The 19576-nt window shown below is 38.8% G+C and overlaps 1 protein-coding gene across 3 annotated transcripts in view; it reads left to right on the top strand.

Annotated features, from left to right (window-relative positions):
* kif26ab (kinesin family member 26Ab) overlaps positions 1–19576 on the top strand; it is a 72860-nt gene that overhangs the window by 36563 nt on the left and 16721 nt on the right. For 2 of the 3 annotated variants that reach the window (XM_056768373.1, XM_056768371.1), the window contains exon 5: positions 18864–19047. In XM_056768373.1, coding sequence (XP_056624351.1) covers positions 18864–19047 — 184 coding nt within the window. Of the gene's footprint in view, positions 1–15447; positions 15543–18863; positions 19048–19576 lie in introns of those variants that run through there. The other variant, XM_056768374.1, reaches the window with a different exon arrangement.

The raw sequence follows: 19576 nt of genomic DNA, 5'->3' as shown, positions 1-19576 counted from the left end.
GCGGCATGAAACAGAAGCAGCGATTGTCTTCTATTCCGTAACGTGACGTATAATCCAAGTGAAACAACATCTGAAATGAGAAACAAATGTAGGACGTGATTTTGTCTTTTGAAAACCGAATGGATCGTTGACCATTGCTAACTGCTAATCACCATGATCCTTTCCAAGGTAGGAACTTGTCTCAGATGGCCTCGCGGCATTACTCGTGACTGGAATTGAAGAAAGATCTTTGTGAGGGTGGTAGAAGGTTAACAGTTTTTTATTAAAGATTATATAAAAAAATTAAAAATGCACATTTATAAAGAGACTACATTTTTTTCATAAAAGATGACTTGTCAGTTTCAAATTTCCTTTCGCCTGTATTGTGATATAGTTTGCATGTACAGTTGAAAGAAAAAGTATGTGAACCCTTTGGGCTTACTTGGATTTCTTCATAAATTGGTCATAAAATGTGTTCTGATCTTCATCTAAGTCACAACAATAGAGAAATATAGTGTGCTTAAACTAATACCCCACAAACATTATACGTTTTCATGTTTTTATTGAACACAACATGTAAACATTCATAGTGCAGGGTGGAAAAAGTATGTGAAACCCTAGGCTAATGACTTCTCCAAGAGCTAATTGGAGCCAGGAGTCAGCCAACCTGGGGTCCAATCAATGTGATGAGATTGGATGTGTTGATTAAAGCTGGCCTGTCCAATAAAAACACACACCAGTTTTGAGTTTGCTGTTCTGAAGAAGCGTTGTCTGATGTGAACCATGCCTCGCACAAAAGAGCTCTCAGAAGACCTACGATCAAGAATTGTTGACTTACATAAAGCTGGAAAGGGCTACAAAAGTATATTGATGTCCATGTGTCCACGGTAAGACAGATTGTCTACAAATGGAGAAAGTTCAGCACTGTTGCTACACTCCCTAGGCGTGGTCGTCCTGTAAAGATGACTGCAAGAGCACAGCGCAGAATGATCAATGAGCTGAAGAAGAATCCTAGAGTGTCAGCTAAACACTTACAGAAATCTCTGGCACATGCTAACATTTTTGTTGACAAATCTACAATAAGGAAAACATTAAACAAGAATGGACTTCATGGGAGGACACCACGGAGGAAGCCACTGGTGTCCAAAAAAAACATTGCAGCACGTTTGAAGTTTGCAAAAGAGCACCTGGATGTTCCACAGCACTACTGGCAAAACATTCTGTGGACAGATGAAACCAAAATTGAGTTGTTTGGAAAGAACACACAATGCTATGTGTGGAGAACAAAAGGCACAGCACACCAACATCAAAACCTCATCCCAACTGTGAAATATGGTGGAGGGGGCATCATGGTTTGGGGCTGCTTTGCTGCCTCAGGCCCTGGATGGATTACTGTCATCGATGGAAAAATGAATTCCAAAGTTTATCAAGACATTTTACAGGAAAACTTAAGACCATCTGTCCGCCAACTGAAGCTTAACAGAGGATGGACGATGCAACAGGACAACGACCCAAAGCATAGAAGTAATTCAACAACAGAATGGCTTCAACAGAAGAAAATATGCCTTCTGGAGTGGCCCAGTCAGAGTCCTGACCTCAACCCGATTGAGATGCTGTGGCATGACCTCAAGAGAGCGATTCACACCAGACATCCCAAGAATATTGCTGAACTGAAACATTTTTGTACAGAGGAATGGTCCAAAATTTCTCCTGACCATTGTGCAGGTCTGATCTGCAACTATAGGAAACGTTTGGTTGAGGTTATTGCTGCAAAAGGAGAGTCAACCAGTTATTAAACCCAAAGGTTCACATACTTTTTCCACCCTGCACTATGAATGTTTACATGTTGTGTTCAATAAAAACATGAAAACGTATAATGTTTGTGCGGTATTAGTTAAAGCAGACTGTGTTTCTCTATTGTTGTGACTTAGATGAAGAGCAGAACACATTTTATGACCAATTTATGAAGAAATCCAAGTAGCCCCAAAGGGTTCACATACTTTTTCTTTCAACTGTATATGCTCGCCAAAGAACACAAAGCTTTAAACTGACCTTTCATGAGTGCCTGAATGCTTATAACTTTCTAGATATTTAACGGGTCTTTTATCTTGAAATGAAAGGTCAGTTGATACATTTGGGTACTTACCCATTTACGACTAGCATTGCCGGTTCTTGGATGCTCACAGTGTGCTACAATTTAAAGTTAATTAGGTACATAAATGCATCAGTTTTATCTCATTGTTAGTAAGATTAGCTTCCTTCTCCCTCTGTAGTGGGCCAATAATGATTATACACCCCCAGAGTTGTAAACGAGGGAATGCCATTCACCTTCCAACCCACATGCTGTGTCAAAGCTAATGTGGACAGTGGTGTTCTAATGGGTGGGGTAAGGGGGTGGGACTATAATGGAACTGATAGGAGAGTGAGTTGGGGGGATGGTTGACTATGGAGGTGGGTGAAGCAGAGGCAAGGGGCATTGAGAATTCTTGCACTCAGCTTGCTTGCACATCCACAACAGCACTCAGCTAGACTGATAACGTTGGCTCCGTAGGCCACCCATCAGAGCAGAGGATTACACAGAGAAAGAGAGATAGACGCAGAGAGATGGAGAGATAGAGAACGTACACAGAGAAAAAGAGTTGTGGAGATAAAAACCGTCAAATGATCCATGCGGCCGGCTGCTTTTTGAGTGACAGCACTAATCCCTGTCAGGGACAAATTGGGAAAACAGATTAATGCTGAGTGGTTGGGGCCCTGGAGCGGAGCCGGGCCATGCTGCGCAGCTGTGTTAGGGATCCAGGAACCAGGGACACTGCAGTGTGAATGAGCTCCAAGGCTGATAGAGGCAAACACATGTACAAATGTTCAGTTACCCTGAAGAAACTTGTGTGGTTGTGAACTAGCAGCCATTGAGGTGAATCCACAAATAAATGCACTCATGGTGGGCAGATTCGGATTAATGCCCCACTCCAAGACTCCCAGCTGCAAGGAGGGAAAACCATGGACTGTGGAGGAAAGTAAGGGGAGCGCCACCATGAAACTAAAGTAAGTCACTTTACCAAGAAACCTTTTTAGAGAAGTGAAATTTTACTAGTTTTACTAGTACTTACCATTTACTAGTACGTGGTTGAGCATGATGGTGACATGATGTGTGTTGAAAAAAATTAAATTTAAATATCTTGCAGAACACAAGCAATCTACTCTGAGCTACTCCACAAGAGTTCCTGGGGATTTTAATGTGAAAAGTTTAGACACTCTTGGACACTATCCTCTTATTCGTTTTGAATCAATCATCATTTGTTCATTCTCACATTTGTTTCATCTACATGAACTCCTTAATTATTAACTTTAGGAGATTTGTTTAGTTGCTTTTTTGAGGTGTAACTTGTTGTTTTACCCTGTATTTACTGTGCTGCTGAACCAGCTGGTGGTCTCTGGTTCTAATCAGACTGTCAAGCTTGAGTTTGTCTGTAAGTGTGTGTGCGTGATGATCTGTGTGTTTGTATAATGGCCATGGAGCAGCTGAGGCTGGCACTTGAGAAGTGGAGGCTGTGAAGAGGGGGCTATGTTGAGAGCAGATAAGTCCAGGTGTGAGGAGACTGCGGTGGGCTGTGAGCTTTTCTTGTGAGTGGTTTGGGGGTGGATGAGATGATGGAGGTGTTGATGATCTATCACTCTGGTCAGCAGCCCCAGGGATCTGCGCAAGGGAATCCCACTTCCTATCCTTAGGGGTTGCCCTAAAGGGCCGATATAGAATCACACCAAGCATTTAAGTTCTCTGCATCCAGGTATTTTGTACACTTCTCTCCCATTCTCTACATTTTAATTAAAACTAATACATTAGTTTTATAGTGATTAGGTTATATCGATGAATTCCACAAAAAAATGTGTCTGTCCATCACATCGTAAAATCAAAATATAGACTGTATAGCTTGTTGAAAATAAATAATATTTTCTGGATGATTAAGATTTATTTTTTACCTGTGACCACCTCCACTGAATGTCTCTACCATTTTCTTCATTGTCCCCTACATCCTCCATCCATCCACGTTTTACTCAACCCCTGGTTCTTTGAAGAACCCCCATTCTCTCTCTGCCCAAACAGTTTTCACTGCGGTGATTATCACCTTCACAGAAACATGAAGAACACTAAGCCTTCTTTGTTTTGTCTGTAAGGAGGCAGACTTACCTTTGAAGTTCTTGTGAAACAAATGTACTGTCAGCATTTTAGCAACACAATGGACTCTGTCTTATGTGTCACATTCTCTTATCTTTCTCCACTTGCACAATAAACTTGTATTTTTTAACTGCATGTTCTCACTATGTTTAGAAGTGTAGTAACAGCAATTCGGTTATAGAATATTAGATTAAATCCTGGTATCCCAGTGAAGAATGTGCCTTCTCATCAGCTCTGTGTTGAAGCTGTGTCTCTCTGGGATAGATGCTCTAGTAATCTCATGAAACCTCAGGGAACCGGCCAGTGGCTTGACATCTGGAGCCATTTACACCTGGTATTGACTTCTGTCTCAGATGATCTGATCTCAAGTGGTCAGCCGAGAAAGATTTCTATTTACACCTGGTATACGATGCTTCTCTAGTGATGCGATTTTTTTATTTTTCGGGGAAGGTTTTCAGATCTTATATCTGACAATCAGTATATTGTGTCAATGTCGATAGCCACATCATTTACACTGTATTTTTGCGTTTTTTGTTTTTTAATCTGATAAAATTGTCATATACTGTATTTTTGAAACATGGTAAAAATGACAGAAATAGACTGCAAAACGTCTGCTAAGTAATATTTTTTTTATTCTATTTTATATTTTTGCATTTTATTTTATGTTGGAATGTTAATGTTTTTTTTACAGTACTAAATCTTAATGTCCATTTATAAATACACTCCTTCAATTTCTTTGCATCATCCAATGTTAAGTCCTACTTAACAGGCAAAGGACATGTGGAATACTTGTGTATAACATAACATTTGTGTAATATGACAAGGTGGTAGTGGTCAGCACACTATACATGTGATGTGTAGAGAATTAGAGCTGTATAGATCTAAACAAAGCCATGCTGAAATGTACACATGAAAAAGTCTTACAATTGTAGGATATCACAACTGGCACAATACAGATTCTAAAAGCATTTTTGTTTTCTTCATGGCAACATTTACAACCTTGTGGTCGTAGGCGACATGAAGACCTTTAGAAAAAAACTATGGTGTAAAAACCAGGAATCCTGAATAAATTGGAGGGGATACAGCCATCACTCTGTGTTTTTCATGCTTACTAGGGGGTTCTGAGGCCTGTGACAGCTCAGGGAGAAGCCACAAAAACTGCGGTGTCAGGAAGACTAGCTAGACTGCTTCCATTGAGCCACCAAAAGAGGAGCTGCAAACATCAGCGAGCCCCCAAACACCATAGAACTGCTGATTCATGTCTGTTGACTCAAAAGACTCAAAAGACAAGGGTCTGTAGGAGACTATATATTTGCTGCAACACATTTTAGAGGAAATAAAAGAAAATGCTGTCAAGTTGAAAGTTAAAAGTGCCTCATTGCCAGAGGGGGAATTTATGTCAGTCAGTGAAAGGCGATGTTTGCAGGCCTTCAGGTTTTCTGAAGTATTCCTTTTTTTTGCGGGGATGAGATTTATAGGTAGTCTTCTGTATATTGTCTGACTTCCCACGGTGCTGTAGAGTAACAAGGATTGATTCTAAATTTCTTCAGAGCCACACTTCACACAGTTAGCTTGACAGACGAGTCACTATTGCTATCATGTTTGCCTTCTCAAAATTTCTATTTAACTGCCTTCAAGAACACTGATTAAAGTACACCCTAAATAACAATTGCAACCCATTTCACAAGGAAAACCGTAAACAAGGAAGAAGATAGAATAAACAGCTCTTCAAAAGAGGTCTCCTGTTGGCCGGATTTATGGAATACAGATCAGATAAACAGAGGTTATTAATCGTTCTACCAGACCGAGTGGAATATACATTTAGTGGTTTATTACCTATTGTGTTTTCAGACCGCAGATGTGCTTGAAGTTGAAAATTCCCATGAGGTCATCTCGCCTCTATATCCTCTGTTGTGGCTGGAGAGAACAAAAGCTGCAGCCCACAATCCCATCACGATCCACCCGGTTAAGCTGTAAGCTTGAAAAATACAAGTCTGAAAATAGCGTTATGTCTAATTACTTTTCAACCTGATCTCCCAGTCCAATGCCACCCAAGTGCACAGTTCATATATGCAGTATATTCATGTGGTATGTTGTAATGCCACTCAAACATCATTGCAGAGTTCTTAATGAGTTCCATCTTGCTTGATATTATGTATATACAGATGGGCTCATTTTGATCTGGGATGATTCTGGAAAGAACTCCAGCTCTTTCAAATAAAAAAAAAGTTATATTCATGGCAAGTTGGACTTGAAACTATTTTTATTTAAAAACCCACTTTAAACCTTTCTCACGTCTGATTTAGCTAAAAGAAAATACTTCAGTTGTTACTGGTATGGACTTCTCAGAAGATAGATGTCCACTTTGCATAATTGAATAGTAATGTTTATTATGAAGACGTAAAATTGTTTTCATGGGATATTACAAAGGTGTTGGTAAATGGAATTGAGTGGAGATGGAGATTATCTGGTGTTGATTTGTTGAAAGCTGCTTGGCATGCAGATTGTCTCTAATGGAATGGATTACATTTTATAATCAGTTCATGATCCAGCATGTGGGGGCTCAAAATCCTTTAGGTGAATCCCTGGCTATGTGCAGAATGGAATGCTAGCTTACTTGCTTAATACTAACTGGCATGCATATTGTTACCTCAGTTTCATTCGTCACACTGGAAATATAAGGTAAAGCCGAATACATAATGGGATATAGAATTCTGTGCTAAGTGCATAAAGATCTTGCATGTTAGGTCTTTTATACATGTGAGCCTATACACACTAACCTATGGGTCTCTTAAAGCAAATCATTGCAGTGGACGCTTCAATGATTGTAAAGGGAACGATTCAGTTTGGGCATGTCATGACACGCTATGTGATGTAGATGGGGTGTGACTGTTGCAGTGTGAAGGTCACCACTGAATATAATGAAGAACGTTCTCGTGCACTGGATCCGCTGATAAGTCATTTTAATTGTTAGACGTATGAGCTATGTGCGAGTAGAGATCCATTACTTTGTCTATGACAGTGTGATCTTCGGTCAATAAACCCTATTGACCTTTTTATTGTATTTTGGGATGAGACTCATTAAACGACATGATGGATGTGATTTGCAATTAGTATTTACACCGTGCCATTTCTTACCCTATTTCAAGGGGTAGTTCACCTATGAATTAAAATGTTGTCATCATTTATTCACCCTCGTGTCATTTAAAACCTGTATATGACTTATGTGTCTCAGTGGTTTTATGTCCAAAAAATTGAAGTCAATGGGGCCACAAATGTTCTTCAAAATATACTGTATTTTGTGTCCTGCAGAAGAAAGTCACAGTTTTGGAAAGGCACTAGGGTGAGTAAATGGTAAAATAACTTTAATTTTTGGGTGAACTATCTCTTTTAGGATAATGATACAGATTTGTATCCATACATGTAGGCTACTCCCTCCTATATTTTACTAACTTGAGACCCTCTCTTCCATTTTTTTATTTCCTCTGTCCTTTGCCCACCTTCACCAACACTTTCTCTCTTATCTCATTTCATCTCACGCTCTTTTCTTCCAGGCCCTCTCTTATTAATCATGCACAAATGTTCCAAGAAGCCACTGGGGTTGTTTGTTGTAATAGCCTTAGAGCGAAAGAGTGCAAATAAATAAGCGTTTGGTGTCCTCCCTGCTTGACAGTGATTAATGAATGAGTTCTGTGGCGACGTAGAGCAGTAGGATGCTCTTGTTGTCCTCTTTGCGTACCCGCGGGGCTCATCCACCCCCGTTGCAATGCTGTGGCCATAATTTGTTACAGTCAGTTATATGCAATTAGTTTTGGGCCTGAAAGTGCTGAAACATCAAAATTGTGTGTAAAGTTCAAGGACCTGGTCAAGAACATCTTAATTGTCTGATGGTACACCAGCAACTTTAAAATCTGGGTGGCACTTTATGTATTTTGTGCAGACAGGATTATTGCACCCCCACGTGCTTGTCATGTAATTAAATTCCTTTTCCTCAACAGCCTTTTAGTGAAACCTGATGCCGCAGGTTGTCTACCTGTAGAACAAATCCCAGCAGTGCATAGGGAAGAGATGTATCGCGGATGAGATGAAAGTAGATGGTAATCTTTGTAAACAGAACGGGGGTGTGCGTGTGAGATGCGAGTCTACGGTATCTGTCAGTTTTCAGCAAAAATGGAATTGATCTTCCTTAAACGTTACCTTGCTGTGCTTTTACACGAGCTCCTACTAGTCTACAACCTCTCATAAATAAAAAAGAAAATGTTCTCAACAAAAAAAATGAAGATGAGGCCATTAGTATCTTCATTCTGTGGCTTTCTGGAGAGCTGCCCTAGGGGTTTGGGATTGAACACTGCAACTCATTAAATAACAAAGAACACTGTCCACGTTTACGGCTTCTGCTCCCTACCGCGGCTAAAACACAACAAGCTGGAGTCTGGATTAGCCACATATCCTGTCTGCTCAGGGATGCCATTGAGGGGGTAATTGAGGAAACGGCAAAAGGGCAACAATGCTTTATTCGTTCTCTCGCTCATTCCGTCTTCAAAATGCTTTTGCGGCCATTTCATGCACTGTAAACAATTCATCCTCTCTTTTCAATGCTTTTCTCTTTTCAAAAACTTTGTGGTGTTGACTTTTTGTTTTATTGTTTTATGAGCCACAATGCTAGCACAGGAAGCAGCACTTTTAGCACCTACCTGTTAGCAAAGCATGCTAGTCAATAGGCAAACGCACACAAATAGTCTATGGCTGCAGCAAATAGAACACAAAGGAAAGGATTACTAAATATAACATTTGTGTTGTTTTACCTTCAAGCACATACAAAAATGTTTCTTATGGAGTAAAGATAGGATAGCCTACTCTGCATGCAAGCCTTTCACATTTATATTTTTTATATGAAATTGATATGGATTTATGATATGGATTACTTGAATATCTTTTTAAATCTGGAAAATACTAATAATAAGTATGCGTTTTTGCTCTTGTGACAAATTTTACCATGAATGCTTTAATGATATTTGAATGAAGAAATCCGCTAGCCAGTTGGCAACGAAATTCACACATTTAAATTCATGCCATGTAGAAAGTTCATAGAATTATTTTGCATAAAGTCAATATTAGGGGATTAACATTTAAATATTTATATACAGACTAACAAAACATGGCATTTCCCAATACAGCAATTCCTGGAGATTTTCTTGTCTCTTTTCATTTTAATTAGAGCATTTTCCATTTAGACTACGACTGCTTCATTTATTTGTCTCCGGCTGGGGATTTCCACCCTGGACGTGCTGAGGGAATGAGACAATCCCTAGCTGAGCTCGGTCCGACAAGAGTGATCATTTTTCACTGTGCTACTCTCGGCTCGAAATGATTTACCTCCGCTTAGACAGACGCTGGCTGGCTTGCAGCCAAAACACCAGACTGATCACTCAAGCACTCTCACTGTCTACCACTGAGACATTGCTCTCTCCTTACTTTCACACACTTTCTGGAGGTCCTCACCTCTTTCTTTTTTCATTTCCATCTCATTTTCTGATTTTTGGCTCTCTGATTTTATATTTCTGTCTCATACTCAATACCCCCGAATGCCCCCTTTTTTCACTACTCCCATATTTCAATCTTATTTTTTAAAAAGGTATTCTTTTATTGCACATTATATTTTGTCCCCTCCTTCTCTTTTGAAATACTGAGTGTCTTGCTGTTCTTCTTTAACAGAAACACAGTACATTAATGTTTTTAGTAAACGCACGCTGCAACTAGTTAGAGATGCTATGTAAAATGATCAATTTGTCTGAAATGTAGACAATGTCAGGTGTATGCTTTGTTCTAATTAGTGAGCATCAGGCAATGAAATGATGATCAGTGAGCAACAGGACTGCAAAAGTAAGGGGGAGTCAAACTCTGTTTTATCAATAGCTTTACTTTCTTTGCATTTATTGCCAAAATCAGTGTAAAAATCTCTTTCAGCATGATGGATGCTAAAGTCCAATGTTGCTGTTTACTTGAGAACTGAATTTATGGGTAAGCAACAATACATCCAGACACTGTAATCTTTTATGACTTTTGGCTTTTATCTTGAAATGTATGTACATACGCTGTACTATAAAACATAAGACTACTAAGGAACTACATGTCTAAATAGAAAATATCACATTAATTTGAATGTTTAACTATGATGCTTTGTGTTATACAAATGGTGTAATAGAAGCTGTATGTATTTGTTGCATTTGTTTAATGGGGTCATATGACACAGTTGAAACGAATATTATCGTTTGTTTTATATGTAATGCAATGTGTATACACGATTTAAAGTAAAAGAACGCTGTATTTTCCACATACCGTGCATGTTTGTATCTCCTCTTTGCCCCGCCTCTCTGAAACGTGCTGATTTTTTACAAAGCTCATCGGTCTGAAAAGCGAGGTGTGCTATGATTGGGCAGTTAACCAGTGTGCAGTGATTGGTCGAATACTGCAAGTGTGTGGTGTAAATTTAACGCCCCTTACCATATTTGGAAGATCAGGTTCCGAAGCAATTGTACTGACAGGTACACCCATCTAACTTGCATATAGATTTGGGCGGTTTTGGTCAAATCATTACTGACGTAGCTTTGCGTGGGTGTGGTTACACTTGGCATTTCAGGCAGCTCTGGATGAGCATTCACTTTTAGATAGAATGCATCTTTTGTTCCGACACTATAATTTTTGTTATTTTACATGTCTAATACATACATGGGCAACTTATAAGACACCAAACACACAGAAAAACACGTATTCGCGCCATATATGACCCCTTTAATTGTATAAGACAAATGGTAACATATTTGATGTATTATGATGTACAATATGAGATAAAAAAGAACTTTACTTCCATCTTTCTTAAATGTTGTGTTACTTAGCTACAGTGTTAGTCTTTTATCACAAATCTTAAACAGTCACTTGATGTATTTGGAATAGAGTCATTAAATTAAGCTCTCTTTTTTTAATATCTCTGACCAGGCTTTTACATAGTGTGTACTGTTTTCACAAGAGGGACTTTACAGTGCATTAGGCCTCATTTACACAATCTGAATATAAAACACAGTGGATCAATGACTTATGGCCCTTATGAGCTGCACTGCTTTATGATTAGGCAATATTTTACAGTACTACCTCAATGAACACATCCAAAACTGCCCTGTGGTGTATTCTTTATCGACATAATGCTCCAATTTTTCAGATATCAGACAGTGCGCTCTCGTGTACACATGTTTTAATAAGGGATAATGTTACAGGGTAACTGACGCCTCAGGTCATAAGAGCTTGAAGGAAGGGTTTAGTAATGGAGTTGGAGAGATAGAGACACCCCCCACATCTCCCATCGCCTTCCTGCTGCTCACAACAAAGAATCTTTTTTATTACAGTGGATCAGATTCAGATTTTTAAGCACTGGGACAGCCAGGTTTTATTAAACTGTACTTAACATTACTTAATAATATCTCAGAAGGAACTTAAACATCATTTTGCAAAACAATTGCAATATTGCTGTATTAAAACGTTAACATAGTGTCGTATCAGATGGTCTATGGTGTTGATTCCCGCCACATCTCCAACATAGAAAAAACATTTAAAACATGAATGCATATTTGTAAATGAACCAGTGAGTATCAGTCAACCACCTCTCACTTCAAGCTGTCCTCGTGTCACAGACACTATTTCTTAACTCTGGAAAAGAAACTTAAAACCACGGTTACTGTACAGCCATCTCTAAATGTCTTTGGTTATTTAAAGAAATCCTGTTCACACATCTACTAATGTATTGGTGCTTAGAGTGATGAAAGAAATGTTACATATTTACAGTGCATTTAAGTGTATGACTACTTGAAAATTAATACACCCTCATGCTAACTGTAGAGTAAATGGTTTAAGCTGAAGACTGGCTGAAAGCTTTGTCTGTGACACATGAGTTTCCACTTCTGCCCCCTTGACCTGGCTACTAAATCTTGTTTCATTTGGCTGTGAGTAAAGAGTGACATCATCCTCCGATACCAATAAAGTGATGTCATAATGCCTGCATAACAGAAAAAAGAGTGTTAAATAAAATCAACTTCTTACAGTTAATGCATGGATAGTTAAAGTACCTTCACTGCCCATGTCATCATTGGTATAACAGAGAAGGATCTGGATCTTATTGGATCTTATCAATGGTATACAAAGCTGGTCCTGTTGGCATATGTAGCGAAATGTTGGTGCTGTGGTTTGAAATCACCTCCAGTGATCCTCTGTCCAAAGCTTTGTTATCCTTGCAGTCAAGAGAAAGACCTTGTTACTATAAAGAAAAATGTCAGAGATGGTAAATAGGGCCAACATGGCAATTAGGAACAAAAGCTATCTGGACAGAGAGAAAGACAGAAAGAAATCCTTACAAACAAGCTAATGGTCTACTGGCTAATGACACAGTCTGCTTGAAGAATTTCTCTTTCTAATTTGACAAAAGCCAAAAGGCAGACTGCAAAGATTATTGACAACAAGCCAAATGGTTTGGCTCGCACAACAGTAGATAAGGAACCCGGGCATGATACATGCATTGGTTCACACAGAGGCACACTTCCAATCCCCTTCCTTACCCCCAAACACATGTCCACACAAACTCACATCCATTCTGATTCCAACAAAAGCTCTAAGAAGATTTTATATGGCATGATAAACGTTTATCTTGGTTATGCATGTTCTCCATACTGTTTGTTAAAGCACATTGGAGAAACAGACGAATTGAGGTGAGCATCCACCTCGTGTCTTTTTTGGAGTACTGGGACAAAACTTAAAAATAAGAGTATAAATATCATTGATTATTTTGAATAAATCACCCATGCTTCGATGCTTTCTATCTTTTGTTTCCTTATTTAATGTGATTTTCATACTGTTTTTCAATACATATGTGAACACTCTCAAATACATCAATATTCTGTGCTGCGATATTTTTATTGTAAGTGTATTGGTGAATCTAGCATTCAGTTTGATAAATGAGGAATTTGAATACTGAATCACCCCAATCAAACAGAAATCAGTGTAGACAAAATTACCATATTTTGAATATCAAATGTCTTAAAGCAGTTTATATTTTGTATCTACTACCTAATCTGATCAATATAAATGTTTCTAAATGTTAAGTTCTTTGAAAATCTAAAACACTATTTGGTTGGCAAAGCTGACATATAATAATATACTGTATAATTCATGAGTTTTTTCAACCCATTGTTTGGTCAAAAAGTTACAATTTTCATATTTGACCCAACCAGGGTTTAAACAACCCAGCATTTTGGTCTGAAATAACCCAGCATATGTTCATTTATAGCCCAACTATAGGGGGTGTCTCTTTTTGACCCAAACCATGGGTTGTAAATAACTAAGCATTTTTTATAGTTAATTGTGATAACTAAGTAAATTGAAATAGTACATTTATGCAAAAAAATAATCTCTGGATGATTTCAGTGACAGTTAAAATGTGTGTACGAAGGTTTTTAATCATATTCAACTTTTCTCTCTCAATGCAGATAATATCTCCAGATTTTTTTTTGAAGCGGCGTCAGAATGCGTAGTTTCAGTCTTGATCTCTTTTCTAGCTGTCGGCGGCAGTGGAAGTCTATGCTCTGTGTTGATATGTAGGGCAGTGTGTTGAGGGGGCAGTGTGTGAGTCGTGCTATAGACCAACAGAAAGGATCTCTCTCGCCCAGAAAACGTTCTCTCTCTCTCCTTCTCTCTGCCCTGCTCTTCAGCTCAAATTAGCAGTTTAGGGAATATATCTCTCACATAAAGCGCTTAGACTTGTTACAGCTGCTGGTTTTCCCCCCGCCTTGCCCTTACCCACAGGCCAAGGACATCTCTAAACGCTGTATGTGTGTGGAATATGATTTTGAGGTGGTCGCTCACAGTGTAGTTTTGAAGATGTTTAATTTTCTACACCTGAATACACAAACACGCCACACCACGCCCTAGCATATGTTGTGTGCTTATTTCACATGTGTGATAATTAATAGCTTTATCCCACCTGTCAGAGTGATTATGTTTGTGACAATGCAAACACTTAATGAGATATTCAGCACACACTGAGACACAGGTGCTGGACGTGAATAAACAGACTCACTTTTCCTCTATGATTCTCTCTTGTTAATCGTGCTTGCCAAGGGAAGCATCACTTTTGCTCTTAATTAGGGTTACGCCTCTAAATAGAGGTGTGTACTTCCACATTCTTTGTGCTAAAAACAAGAAATTGTCTGGCAACCCCCTAAGATAGCCCAGCAAGTACCAAGCAATGCCCTAGCAACCACCCAGATCATCCTAGCGACCACATATAACAAACTAAAATCAACATGAGCACCTTATAACAACATCCTTGCAACCACCCACAACACCATACAATACTCCACTAACATTGTTTTTGCAAACATCCTTTATTTTCCTCTATGGCATTTTCCATCTCTCCTTGCAGAATTATTATTTCTAGGACACGTAAAACAACACCCTCTCTCTTACACACGCATGTATATGTATAACACCCAAAGCAGATATATACAGACACTCACACATAGACAAACAGACAGACATGCAGCACATACTAAGCAAATCTGTTTGAAGTCTGGGGTAGAATAAAAAAGAGACCCCTTCACACATGAAGAATTCATGCAGGAAGGGGCATGTGTGTGTGTGTAGGGTAAGCGATAGAGAGAGAGCAACCGATAGTGCGGGCGCTTGCTCGCAAAGTGCTGATTCCTTTTCTGGCCGTGGGGAGTGAAAAGGGGCTGGGCTGAGTAAAAAGACACAGATAGAGCGAGAGAGAGAGAGAGAGAGAGGGAGAGAAAGTGTGTGTGTGTATGTATGAGCTTGTTTGAGAAGCAGGGCAGCTGCCAACGCTCTTTCGGCAGCAACAGCCTAATCCAGACTGCTGGATCCAGCCTCTCCTCCGTTCGGCGGAGTGAAAGAGGGATAGATGACATAAAGGGCCGGGATGCCTAACAGATGATGTGGATTAAAAAACAAAAAAAGGGTTCCAGGGAGTTACAGAAGGAGGCAGAGAGAACTTCTTGTATGGTTTAGTGCACGCTGGATTGTGCAAAGAAAAACTGAATGAAGAATGAAAAGCTCCCCGAAGGTCAAAGACTTTAAACTTCCATTGACAGATTTTTCCAGAGAACTATAGATTGCAGACTTTCAGATGTTTGTGCATTAAGAATGGGCAGTGACCACTGCAGTAAAACTTGGTGTAGTTACTTTTTAAAGAGCTTTGGTTTGATTTTTTCTCTTTCGATGGCAAAATGCGGACATGGACAAATGGATAAAGTTCTTTTGCATCCAGGCTGCCTCTTTCTGGGTATGAGTTGCAAATACAATAGATGATGGATTGGAAAGAAGTGTAAGTATACTTTAAAAGCCTTTTTTTGCTCAGTGTGTGCTGTGGGTGGGTTTTAGGGGGCGGATGACCCATGCTCACTTTTGTAATGTCATTACAGATGTCAATTGCAACACACCCGCCTTACAGCTAGAAATTCTCGCTTTGTCCCCTGAGCTCACCTGCCAGTCCTACAAAGGCTGCTGTCTGATTGTTTATACATACTTGGGATACGGATTGCTTCTCGACTGTGGAACCTGTCAAAGCATGTATGTTTAATGGAGAGCGTGCGTGCGTGTTTGTGTGCGTGTTGTAGTGAGTTTAAGCAGGTAGATAAGTAGCAGAAAGTGCAAGCACACAAACTTGTTCTTTATGGCTGCTCTCCATTTGTGAAGAGAGCCCGTTTTTTCAAGAGATGGGAGAGAGAGAGCATGTGTGCTTCTCTCAACAAGCAATTAATTTCAGTATTAGTGTGGAGATAGTGTGCTGGGAGTATTTAAGTTGTTATTGTGAATTCATGGACTGGTTTATGACTTTAGAAGCATTTAATCGACAACCAATTTACTGGTTATTTCAGTATTGGGAAAGTAATAAATGTAATAATTGGTAGAAATGTTAAATATTCACTGTCCATTCATGCACTTCATCACAATTTTATATCAGTGTTGAGTGTATTTTAAAGGTAATATTTAAACAGTAATAGTAAGACCAATTATTAATAAACATAATATTAATTTACAGAATAAACAGAAAAGTATGAATATCTGTAAAACAATTATTGCCAATGTAGTTTGTCATTGTGTGTTGGCAGTTTTTTATTACTGGTAAAAAGTAAAATCTCATTAAATGCATGATTTTATGTTCTTTTTCAGTTTACAGTGTTTAAGTATAGGTTTAATAATTATAATAATAACTAAATTATTCATAATAATGATAATTATACTTGTAATAATAATAATAGTTATTATTATCATCATTATTTGTGAAGAATTTGTCACATCTGTTCCTGCAGTTTTTTTAAAACAGCAAACGCATGCACGCACACACACAACTCCCGCTCTGTCTCATTCACTGTCTGTCGCTTTTTGTTGTTCTGTCTGTCTCTCACACATACTGCGTCCTCAATGCAGTGCTCACACATTTCCTCAATCCCATCCTTCTGTTTGTACACAGACACACACACACTCGTGGCTCCTGTGGGCCGTCAGTTCCCTGGGGAGGGGCTCCTCCTGTATTCCTCCTGGATGTTATAATTATTTCATCAGCGAGCGGTGTGTTCTGTGATTGTGCTCTCAGGCTGATGCTGAAAGCCGGACGGAAAGAGCGAAAACGAGAGAGGGAGGGGTGGGGCATAGAAAGAAAAGAGAAGGAGGGTTTGTCACTCCAAGAAGTATGGAGCGATGCAGAGAAGGGTGAGATGGGAAAAGGGTGTATTGCCAGACATACTCGGACACACACACATATAGAGCATGTCCAAATGGCTGGTGTCTAGACTAATGAGCAGGAATGGCTCTGCTTTGTAAAAATAAATGTCTTTTTATTATAGAGTTTTTTATTTTCAGCCTTTGAAAAAAAGACTAATGCATAGTTTGAAAATTTTGAATGTATTTTTTCAATATTAAAATACTTTCTCTGATTCATATATGTAGAAAGCTATACATAATCTGTTATTGGGGTGATCTCCTTGTAAAGTACTATCAACATTGGTTTATTTGTTTCAATATCCCAACCACTCCAACACAGCAGCATTGGCGCAACAAATGGTGTGAGTTTAGAGCACTTTGTCCGACCAATATAGAAGACATGGGGAGTGTTCGGAAAACCTGTTTAAGAACAAAACCAAAAAGTATTTTGCTAAATTTTTTGATTTTCAGTGGCTCCAAATACCACACTTTACTTTAAATCCCAACCTTTTTAAACCTAGATGTTGTGTTCTATGTAACTTTGAGACCTTGAGGTCTTCTTATAAGTTTTTTCTGTTTGGTTCTTCTGAGCATCATTTTATACATGTTCAATATATGACGATGACTGACAATTAGTAAATAGGTTCTAGTACTTCGTTTCCATACTAGAGATGCCTGGATGTTTACTCAAAGTACACAACATATATCCATTGTTTGTTTACAGATTTTGTTGATAAATTTTGGAACAGGGCACTAGCTCAAATGACCACATCTTATTTTTCAGTTATGAGCTACCAGCTATCCCCTGACTAACTGTCCTAGACAATTTGTCAGTCTATCAGTAATTTTGAGGTCGCTTGAAAGTGTGCATTTAGTGTGATCAATTACAGTTGAAAACAGCTGTGGTCTGTCATGCTTTCTCACCCTAATGCAGCTTTTAACAGAAGCTAAGCCCCTAAACATCACTTGATATCCTTTGGCCCACGCTGTTCTTCTCCTCGTATGTTAATTCAATCACCAGAACAATTGTAAAGTTCATTCTGAGGTTATTTACATCGCATACTGAGAAGGTAGCTGTTGCTTTAGTTAAAATCTTAACACTTGTTCCATCTATTTAAAGTAGTAATGTCTCGCATGAATTTTGAAATTATATGACAGGCTGTACCTGGACTGACTTAGCTAATTGCTAATGTTAACTGCAAGGCTGACCCCATTAGCCTAGTTTTCATGTTTTCTGAAGACATAATTTAAAGAGTTTTTGATGCAGTAAGCCTATTTATTGTGAAATAGAGAGGGAGAGACTGCCTGCAGAGAAAACTGTGTTTACTTTGGCAATGTGATAGGGGGCTTTTGACCTTTCAGGTCTGATTTTATAGCATTCAGTTTTAAATGTCAAGCTATACCATTAAATCAATCAGACAAAATTGATTTTCAGACGCATACCCCTCTGCATGAATGAAACAGAATATCAAAAATATGTAGCGCTCCTTGGAAATCACTTTTCAGTGCGGGGACACTTGGGTTTTGGCTTGAGTTAGATGAAAATCTGTTTGATAGAATGCAAGAATTTTTTTAAATGTGACGGTGAATGCTTTTGTTTTGGATTTAACGTAATTCATTTGTTCAACTCATAATGCTAGTTTTGTGAACCAGAATAAACATTAAAAAGTCTGTTTGAAAACGTTGCTTTTGCTACTGTACCTTTAAGAGGTATCCTGTTGGTTATATGAATTTCATTGTACCATATTGTTCTCTCTGATGCAGATTTCTTATAAACATTATACGTCTAAAATATAATGTGTGTTATGAACATTAGTGTATCTTTATGGTATATTAAATATACCATAAAGTAGTATATTAAAATAGTATATTAATAATGTCCAAGTTTTGAAAGAATATTATTTGCTTATAATTCTTGTCCTGTTTTTGTGTGTTGTCTCAGGGCTGCTCAGAAGCTGAATCTGTCGTCCAAAAGGAAGAAGCAGCAGCCGCCTCTAGTATACCCCCAGGAGCCCTCCATCTACCCAACTAACTTTAGTGCTGTTCTCCAGTTCTCTCCTCCACCTGCTCCACCATGTTTGCTCAGGGCGGGGTCAAAAGCCAAGGAGAACCCTGGCATGGGCAAGGTCAGACACATACCTACAGCACATCATTGCACCTTTTTCTTTTTTTTAACAAGATGTATTACAAAAGATGAAAAGATGCTTTAAATGCCTGATTTTCTTCGCTTAAAAAACGTTGCAGTCACTAACAGAACACCCGGTGTCCATTATCCGGCACGATCTAGAATAAAAGCCACTGGTTATGTTGCTCTTGGCAAACAGATTTTGGGGATCTCGGCTTGGGATCCAAGCCAACAGTAGCAAGTTGTTCAGCATCCACACAGCCTTCCACATTGTCCATGGGGTTTTGTCTTTAACACATATTAGAGTATATATATAGTAATGGCATGGATTTGTTCCAGATTAGATGCCACCTGCTCCGAAAGATGATTGTTGAACATTACGCCAAAAGCTTGAGCCCGCTGAAATGATTGATAAGTGCCCATTGAGAAAAGACTCATTACATCGCAGCTTTGCTAATGAGCTTCCTATTTCTTCCACTGCAAACGCACATGTGATGCTGCCTGAATAGGCTCCAGTTGTTGGCAGCTTT

Source organism: Triplophysa dalaica, chromosome 15, assembly GCF_015846415.1.
Source record: "Triplophysa dalaica isolate WHDGS20190420 chromosome 15, ASM1584641v1, whole genome shotgun sequence".
Classification (NCBI taxonomy): domain Eukaryota; kingdom Metazoa; phylum Chordata; class Actinopteri; order Cypriniformes; family Nemacheilidae; genus Triplophysa; species Triplophysa dalaica.
Note: the sequence above shows the minus strand (reverse complement) of the source record. Positions and strands in the feature narration are given on the sequence as shown.